Below are 10,396 nucleotides of genomic sequence, written 5' to 3'. Positions count from 1 at the left end.
TCTTTGCTTACTGTCCCCCAAAGCACCAATTATTATAAGCACGGCCTTTACTGTTCACATGCTCCAAGTTCTTCCTATTTCAAATTTTAGGGGGATCCTATTTTATTATCATTATCATTATCATCGTTAATGCACCGGACAAAATGCTTAATGGCCTTTCTGTTGGCTGTTTGCATTCTGACTTCAAATCCTGCTGAGGTTAACTTTGTTTTTCATATCCCCAACGTTGACGAATTAAAGTGTCCATTGAGCTCTGGAGCAATGAAAACGACATACCCCTCCCCCTCGAAATTGCTGGCCTTGTGTCTAAATTAGAAAGTGACACTGGGGTAAAATATACAAAGTTCAATATACCCATCTGATAAGGGTACACCAGGTACATGCATCACAACCATATGTGCGCGACATGGTGATCTCATGTCAAGATAAACAGCGCATGACCTCGCAGGTGGGGGTCCAGTTAGAATTTTCTTCAGGTCAAGTAGACCATCCTGCTCAAAAGGTCCCTGAATAAGGTTTGTTTAAGGATGTTGAGCAAAACACCCATGTTTCCAAAAGTGAATTATTCAAACCCCAAAGAATTCCTCTCAACACATGGCTATGATGCTCCCCCACTACTTCTGCTAATGATCAGAGATGCACATATCCTCACCCACCAAGGGACATGCTCAACTGGTTAAGGTCAAACAACTGACAAGCAAATCTGTGGTATTAAGCAGAATATTTGCTATAGCCCATCTTTTATACCAAGACAAAATAATGTACATGATAACACTTTCAATCAATTAAGAACAGAAGCCATGAGAACCCGGTGCTGCTAAATTAAGTATCTTCAATCAAGGAAGTCTGTGGTATGTGCGACTTGTGAAGTGTGACACGAAAACCTGTGTGTGACCATGTGTGGCATTGTGACAAGAGATATATGTGTATATGTGACATGTTACGTTACAAGCCACATGTAACATGGGTCAGCGGTGATAATGGTGAAGATGGTGGTTTACCAGTGATGCAATCTCTATGGCTGGTTGTAGTGGTGGTGATGGTGATGGTGATGGTACTCGTGGATGTGGTGATGTTCATGGTGTTGCACCAGCAACAGCTGCTGCTGCTGCTCGCTGCCGTTGTGCAGTGGTTGCAGAAGTTCCCGTTGCACCGTTGGATGCAGCGGAGCAAGCACTTGCTCATGGTTCGTTACATGCTGCACCGCCACAGGTCCACACTCTGTGCACACGTCGGCGCCGCTGGACCGCGATGGATGCGCTTCGCTGCAGCCGCCGTGGTGGCAGTGGCGGTGGGAGTGGCGATTGTGGTGGTGGTGGTGGTGTCGGCGATGGTGGTGGTGGTGGTGGTGTTGCTGATGCAGGTGTGCATCGGCTGTCGCTGCTGCTGCTGTTGTCGTCGTCGTTGTCGCAGCTGCTGCTGTGGATGCAACTGTCGCAAGCGCTGATGTTGTTGTTGTTGTCGCTGCTGCTGCAGTCGCTGTGAATGTTTGCGATGATGATGATGATGATGATGATGATGATGATATTGGCACCGTCGTTGCAACTGCTGCTGCTGCCGTCGCTGAAACTGTTGCTGTAGTCGATGCTGCTGTTGACGATGACGACGTTGTCACTGCCGCTGATGCTGCCGCCGCTGTTGTTGTGACCATCAATGCTGCTGCTAATGGCAACACACTGCCCATCGGCGATGGTCTCTGCCCATGCTGCAGCAACGAGGTTGCAGCTGCACCCTGCTTCCTTTCCGTCGCATCTGCACCATGCAGTGACAGATTTGCAGGCACCCTCTCCCCTCCGCCGCCAGAGCGCACCCGACTTGCATACCTCAAGCACCTGCTGCACAAACACTCGGTGCACATCTTGCTGCTGCCGTTCGACAAGAGCTTGCATTTATTTATCTCGTTCTGCATGGTAACCCACCTATCACTGTACATACCATTACTGTTCATGTTGTTGTTGTTGTTGTTGTTATTGGAGGTGGTGGTGGTGGTGGTGGTTGTGTTGTTGCTATGGTGATGGCGCTGATGCGAGTTCGTACTGTAATTGCTGCTGCTGTTGTTGTTGTTGTTGATGTTGTTGTTGTTGTTGTTGCTGATGATGCTTTTGTTGATGTTGTTATGGTGGTGGTGGTGGTGGTGGTGGTGATGCGGATGGGAGTGGGCGTTTGCACTTTTGTTGCTATGGTGATGGTGATGATGGTTGTGATGGTGGTGGTGGTGTTGTTGGTGGTGGTGGTGGCTGTTTGTACGGTTTGTACTATCATTATCATTATTATTATTATTATTATTATTACTACTACTACTATAATTATTATTATTGTTGTTGTGGTGTTTGTGATGTACCGGAACCTGCGTGTCTCTTTTGCCATTGGCAACTGCATTGCAGCTGGCGTTGTTGTTGCGATTGTTGTGGTTGGCGCTGGTGGTGTTGCAGTCGTTGTACAAGTGGCCTGTGGCGGCGTCCGCTGGTTCGGCGTGGTGCCTGCTCGAGGTGGTGCAACAACAGCTGCTGCTCGTGTTGCACTTGGTAGCGTTTTTATGGCACTTTCGACTGCACACCTTGCACCTAAAGTGGCCACCACCACTGAGACCGCCGCCCGAAACTGCGACCGCTGGATCCATATGCTCTTCCGGCCATGTGGAGCAACAGCAGCCATTGCTGTTGTTGTTGTTGTTGTTGTTGTTGTTGTTGATGTTGTCATAGCAACCAGATGTCATCGCTGCTTCTTTCTCATTGAGCACTTTCTTCGCCTCCCTCCTCTTCTTCTTCCTCCTCCTCCTCGCCTCTTCCTCTGGGTCTTTTACATGATCACCACCACCACCACCACCAACAACACCACCACCACCGCCACCACCACCGCCGCCGATGTCATAGCTGTGTTCTGCCTTCTTCTCCACTGCGGCCCCACGGCAACACTGGTCGGGCAGCGCGAGGGACAACGGGAGCGCTGGTGGTGGTGGTGGTGGTGGGTGTGGATGCGGGCGAGGGTACGCGTGATGCGGCGCGCCTGCAGTGCACGCGTCGGGCCGAGGCACGAGGTGGAGCGTCGGGGCGCCACACCCGGGGCCGAACTTGATCACGGCGTCGTATGTGCACGTCGGCATCAGCGGCGCCACCACGGAGTCCCTGCAGGCGTTCACCGTGGCTGCGTTTGTGGCACACGGAAGTGTAATGGTCGCATGGAGCCTTGTACGCTGTTGCTGCTGCTGCTGTTGGTGGTGGTGGTTGTGGTGGTGGTGCTTCTGCTCAATGATGGACGTGGTCCCGGGATCTAATCCAGCAAGGTCCAGGTAGTTACCTCCCTTCCTCCTCCTCCTCCTTTCCTCAGCCAAGTCCTCCTCTTCTGCCCTCTTGTTGTTGTCATCCTTATCATCATCGTCGTTGTTGTTGTTGTTGTTGTTGGTGATGATGTTGTGGCACGGATCCTGGTTCTCGATGCCCTGCTTCCTCACGCCGTTATGCTTGTGCCTCTTGCCCTCTCTGTGGTGGTGGTGGTGATGGTGGTGGTGATGGTGGCGGTGCCGCTGGTGGTGGTGGTGGTGGCGGTGCTGACTGGTTTCGGGCAGCTTCCTGCAAAGAGATGAAGAATAAAAAAAAAAAAAGCAATGTTAGGTTACTATAGCAACAACAGCAACAACAATAGGTAACAATGGCAATCATAAATCCCCTTCCTTCTTCCCACACCAGTCTTAAAGCCCTTGCCAGAAGAAATATAGTTTGTGCTGGTGCCACACAAAAAGCACTGATGCTGGGGTCACAAATAAAGCATCTGTGCTGGTGCCACAGAAAAGGCACTGGTGGTGGTGCCACAGAAAAGGCACTGGTGGTGGTGCCATGTGGAAAGCACTAGTGACACATAAAAAGAACCTGTGCTGGTGCCATGTGAAAAAGCACCCATGCTGAGGCCACATAAAAAGTACCCATGCTGAGGCCACATAAAAAGCACCCATGCTAGGGCCACATAAAAAGCACCCATGCTGGTGCCATGTGAAAAAGCACCCATGCTGGGACCACATAAAAAGCACCTGTGCTGGCCCCACATATAAAGCACCCCTGCTGGTGCAATGTAAAGAGAGAGAGAGAGGTGTAGAGAGAAAGAGAGAGAGAGAGAGATGCGTAGAGAAAGTGAGAGAGAGAGGGTGAAGAGAGAGCGACGAGCTGGCAGAACTGTTAGCACGCTGGGCGTAATGCTTAGCGGTATTTCGTCTACCGTTACGTTCTGAGTTCAAATTCCGCCGAGGTCGACTTTGCCTTTCATCCTTTCGGGTGTCGATAAATTAAGTATCAGTTACGCACTGGGGGTCGATGTAATCGACTTAATCCCTGTGTCTGTCCTTGTTTGTCCCCCTCTATGTTTAGCCCCCTTGTGGGCAATAAGAAAATAAGAGAGGCAGAGAAATGTAGAGAGGGAGAGGGAGGCAAATAGGAGAGAGTGAGAGAGAGAGAGATAGATAGATAGAGGGAGAGATAGAGAGAGAGAGAGATAGAGAAGTAAGTATGTAGAAAGTTGCGTCACCTTGTCATCTGTTGTTGTTGATTTCTTAACATATTCTCCTGAATCAACTCGGTCAATCTCCGTTGCTCCTGGCAACTCAACACCAACCGATGACCAAGACTGGTTGCACTCGATAACCGGCCACCATGAAGCTTTGACCGGCTGCTCTCTTTCACCGCCTCAACATCAGCAGCAACAATATTGTTATTTACTTTGGTCGTGCTCTGGTCAACAGCGGTGGTCAGTTTGTCCAGACCCACCTCCTTCCAACCGGCGTCATCTTCATCGCGGCCACTCACACCGATGCTCTTCAATTTGGCCTTCTTCTTGGTCAGCGGTGCGCCATTATCTTTGTCTCTGTGTGTAGTTGTGTCGGCCTCCAACTGGCTGTTGTCTTGACCGATCGAAAGTCGCAACTTCAGGGTCTTTCTCCCGTTCAGGGGTAACTTCAGCGATGACCCTACGGCATCATACAGGGTTTGAAACAAGTTGGCCACTTCCTGAACACCAGAGGGACAGAAATAGGAAAGAGGAGGGAGAAAATATCACAACAAAGTTAACAAAATAAACATAATTAAAATATAAACAGGCTCAGACAATAAACTCTTTTACCCTTTCACTCTTTTACTTGTTTCAGTCATTTGACTGCGGCCATGCTGGAGCACTGCCTTTAGTCGAAGAAATCGACCCCGGGACTTATTCTTTGTAAGCCTAGTACTTATTCTATCCGTCTCTTTTGCCAAACTGCTAAGCATCGGTTGTCAAGTGATGTTGGGGGACAAAGACAGACACACAAACATATACACACACATACATTTATTATGTCCTTCCGATGAAGGGATATAATAAATATCCTGGAAACAGCTGTAAAACCGTCTATTTATAAATGTTCTAAAATCTTCAAAACCTTGGGTTTTTTTTTATCTCATTGTGAAAAAAAAAAAAAAAAAATTTATATATGCACACGCTGATATATAACGATCACCAAACCTGGAGCTTAACTATGGTCTATATATATATGTATGTATATATATATATATATCATGCTAGCATGGAAAGCAGACGTTAAATGATGATGATGATGATATGTATGTATGTTTGTATGTATGCACTTACTGTTCCATTAAGGTAAGATTGGCAAAGAAAGTACTCCATCCAGTGAGAGATAAATATCATTTAATGCACACACTATAAAGATATGAGCTACAAGGCATGTTATAAAAACCTCCCTAGACACATGTCTCCAAAGCAAGAAACTGCTAGTAGCTCATATCAATGTAAGGTGTATATTAAATGATATGTATGTTAACTTAAAATATTGTACATATATACACACACACACACACACACACACACACACACACACACACATACACATTCACAGCTATGTAGAGTGGACTGTCGACAGTTCAGTGTGTTAATCACAGAGAAGGTATATTGAACTATGTCACAGAGTGGTACCTACATACGGCTGAGTGGGCTGTGCATATGGGCTATATACAACCCCCAATGACAAGAGGTGCACCAGAGATCAGAGATCTATTGACAGCTGGTTCAATTCCCAGTCAATCCACTCATGATATATTAGAGAAAAAAAAAATGATATAGAAAAAAATGAAATTGATGAAAATGTGTTAAGATCTACAGTGTACAAACCTCTCTCCGGATCTTTCCATGGCCATCGAAGTTGTACAGAGTGAATGACCAGTCTTGTTTCTTTTCGGTTTTTCTGTCCACATGGACCTGGCATTGGAAGGGCTGTCAACAGAAATAACAACAACAACAACAATTACAGCAATAATAACAACAACTCTGATAGTATTTCTGATTGAGGCCTTAATTTTAAACAGAAGGGGGGGGGGAGGGGTCAGTTGATATCATTGAGCCCAGTATTTGACTGGTACTTTATGGTCATCCACCCTGAAGGAATAAAAGGCATTAAAAGATTTTAGCTTAAAAACGCTCAGAACTTTCCAGAACTAACCCTAACCCTAACCCAATACGACAGGCTTCTTTTAGTTTCTTGTTTCTTTATTGCCCACAAGGGGCTAAGCATGGAGGGGACAAACAAGGACAGACAAAGGGATTAAGTCGATTACATCGACCGCAGTGCGTAACTGGTACTTAATTTATCGACCCCGAAAGGATGAAAGGCAAAGTCGACCTTGGTGGAATTTGAACTCAGAACGTAACGGCAGACGAAATACCGCTAAGCATTTTGCCTGGCGTGCTAACGTTTCTGCCAGCTCACTGCCTTTCAGTCTCTGTCTACTAAATCCACTCACAACGCTTTGGCCAGACCAAGGGCTATAGTAGAAGACACTTGCCCAAGATGCTACGCAGAGTGACTGAAACCGGAACCATGCGGTTGGGAAGCAAGCTTCTTACCACACAGCCACACCTACACCTATAGCCACATATATAGACAAATATCTATAGTTGTATCTCCATGTATACGTTGGCAGTCTGTCGCTTACGACGTCGAGGGTTCCAGTCGATCCGATCAACGGAACAGCCTGCTTGTGAAATTAACGTGCAAGTGGCTGAGCACTCCACAGACACGTGTACCCTTAACGTAGTTCTCGGGGATATTCAGCATGACAAAGTGGCCCTTTGAATTACAGGCACAACAGAAACAGGAAGTAAGAGTGAGAGAAAGTTGTGGTGAAAGAGTACAGCAGGGTTCGCCACCATCCCCTGCCGGAACCTCGTGGAGCTTTAGGTGTTTTCGCTCAATAAACACTCACAACGCCTGTTCTGGCAATCGAAACCGCGATCCTATGACCGCGAGTCCGCTGCCCTAACCACTAGGCCATTGTGCCTCCACTGTTGTATCTCCACACATACATATACAAACACATATACATATCTATGTTCTCTGTTTCCATTGACACACACACACACACACACACACTACATTCTACATCTATATACATCAAAGCCACACATGTATGTATACACAAATTCTATATACTTACACTTACAACCACATTTTTTATTGTGGTTTTTCTATTAATGGTGTAAAGAGGGAAAAATATGTGTATATATATATATATATATATATATATATGTGTGGCAATGTGTATGTTTCTGTGCATATATTTCTATATGTGTCTATGTGTACCTGTATATCAGTATATGTGTGTGTGCATTTTTCTCTCTGTATATGTGGATCTATGCACATCTATGTCTGTATATGTGAAGGTCCCAATAACACAGCATATATTTCTATGCACATGTGTGTATATATACTCTTTTACACATGTGTATATATACTCTTTTACACATGTGTGTATATATACTCTTTTACTCTTTTACTTGTTTCAGTCTTTTGACTGTGGCCATGCTGGAGCACCGCCTTTTAGTCGAGCAAATCGACCCCAGGACTTATTCTTTGGAAGCCTAGTGCTTATTCTATCGGTCTCTTTTGCCGAACCGCTAAATTACGGGGACGTAAACACACCAGCATCGGTTGTTAAGCGATGTTGGGGGGACAAACACAGACACAAACATACATACATATATATATATATATATATATATATATGTGTATATATATATATATATATATATATATATATATACATATATATGACGTGCTTCTTTCAGTTTCCGTCTACCAAATCCACTCACAAGGCTTTGGTCAGCCCGAGGCTATAGTAGAAGACACTTGCCCAAGATATCACGCAGTGGGACTGAACCCGGAACCATGTGGTTGGTAAGCACATTTATTTATGTATATATGTGCATGTAGCTATATCTATATATAGATAATGATGCAGACAACACATGTGTATACATGTCTACGTATACACACATAGATACATACATGCATGAACATACACAGGAACACACACACACATATGTATAAGCTCACACACATAAATACACATATATTATAAACACATGCTTCTATACAGAACATATACAAATATATATATATATATATGTATATATATATATACATATATATATATATATATATATATATATATATATATATATATATATACATACATATATATATATACATACATATATATATATATATATATATATATATATATATATATATATATACATACATATATATATATATATACACATATATACATATATATATATATATATATATATATATACATAAACACACATTCATATATACATTCATATATGCATAAATATCCTCAACATCTACAGTCATACATATATACATACATACACGCATGGACATACACACACACATATACATACACACATTCATATATACATATACTCACACATACACATACATTCATAGATACACAGACACACATGCATATATACATTCATGTACACACACACAAACGTACAACACATAGACATACACACACACACACACACATGCACACCTCACATGGAAGTTAATAGTGTGAAAAACACAGAACACACCACCACCACCACCACCACCACCACCACCACCACCACCGACAACAACAAGACAACAGAGATTTAGTAAACGATGATGATGATGATGATGATTGGGATAAAGTGGAGAAGGGGTGAAAAAATCAGGGTGGGAGAAGAAAGAGAGAGGGAGAGGGAGAGAGAGGGAGAGAGAGGGTGAGAGAGGGAGAGAGGGAACCAGAAGGCAAAGAGATAATACAGACAGAATAAAGGGTGGGGCTGGGGGGGAAAAAAAGGGTAGAAAGTGTGTCTGAGCTTCCCTCCCTCCTTCTACTTCATCCACCCGTTTCCTACCCTCATCACCACACAGGCATTCTTGCTACCCATCATATCTTTTTACAGCAACCCCCTAGACACCAACCATCACCACCACCGCCACCATCACTGCTGCTGCTGCTGCTGCTGCTGCTGCCTCCTCCAACCTATTCCCACCTCACCCCTCCACCACCCTTCAGTACCCAGAGTACAGCCAACACCCCAGACTTTTTACACAGTTTTTGATATCCTGAATTGAATCTACATAGGCGCTATTGATAAGGTGTCCACGCCCCCACCCCCACCCCCACCCACCCACCCACCCACCCACCCACCTCACAAGCAGCAACTGCAGCATCACCATTATCATCCTTGTTGGCATCATTATCAACATCATCAACATACTCTCCCGCCGCCACCATGGCCATTCATTACAAGCATTAGTAGTAGTAGTAGCTCCTCTACCACCACCACCATCGTCACAACCAGCATTATCATCACAACTACCACCACCACCACCACCACCACCACCACCACCACCACCACCACCATCATCGTCACCATCCATCATCATCACCATTATTGGCACCAACATAGACAACATCAAACTTCCCAACTAGCACTGCCACTGCCACTACCACCACCACAAACACCACCACCACCACCACCACCAACAACAACAACAACAACAACAAAAACACTATCGGCATTATTACCTCTTCACCACCATGACCACTGCCATCATCATCATCATCATAGCCTTCACCACCACTGCCGCCACTATCACCACCACCACCACCAACCACCACTAACAACAACAACAATATTATCATAACCAGCATCATCAGCACCATCAACATCACCACCATCATCAATATTTTCCCCACTACCATTACCACCACCACCACCACCACCAATACCACCGTGCCTATCAGAAATCTTCAAAGGCATTCCAACGACTTGCATCATACATACATACATACATACATACATATATATATATACACACACACACATATATACATACACACACACACACACACACAAATATATATATATACACATGTATATGTATATATATATATATACACACATACACACACGCAGACATTGTGTATTTAGGCATACACATGCACACACACACACAGATATACACTTATATAGAAATGTGCCTATATAAATGTGTGTGCTTGTGTGTATG

The 10,396-nt window shown here is 44.7% G+C and overlaps 1 protein-coding gene across 1 annotated transcript in view; it reads right to left on the bottom strand.

Annotated features, from left to right (window-relative positions):
* LOC149130179 (uncharacterized) overlaps positions 1-10,396 on the bottom strand; it is an 81,875-nt gene that overhangs the window by 906 nt on the left and 70,573 nt on the right. Inside the window, exons 4-6 of the mRNA XM_089346266.1 lie at positions 6,151-6,252; positions 4,516-4,994; positions 1-3,569 (exon numbers count right to left, since the gene is read on the bottom strand). The exon at positions 1-3,569 is cut by the window's left edge and continues 906 nt beyond it. Coding sequence (XP_089202392.1) covers positions 1,016-3,569; positions 4,516-4,994; positions 6,151-6,252 — 3,135 coding nt within the window. The 3' untranslated portion in view covers positions 1-1,015. The remainder of the gene's footprint in view (positions 3,570-4,515; positions 4,995-6,150; positions 6,253-10,396) is intronic.

Source organism: Octopus bimaculoides, chromosome 30, assembly GCF_046866305.1.
Source record: "Octopus bimaculoides isolate indiv1 chromosome 30, ASM4686630v1, whole genome shotgun sequence".
NCBI lineage: Eukaryota > Metazoa > Mollusca > Cephalopoda > Octopoda > Octopodidae > Octopus > Octopus bimaculoides.
Note: the sequence above shows the minus strand (reverse complement) of the source record. Positions and strands in the feature narration are given on the sequence as shown.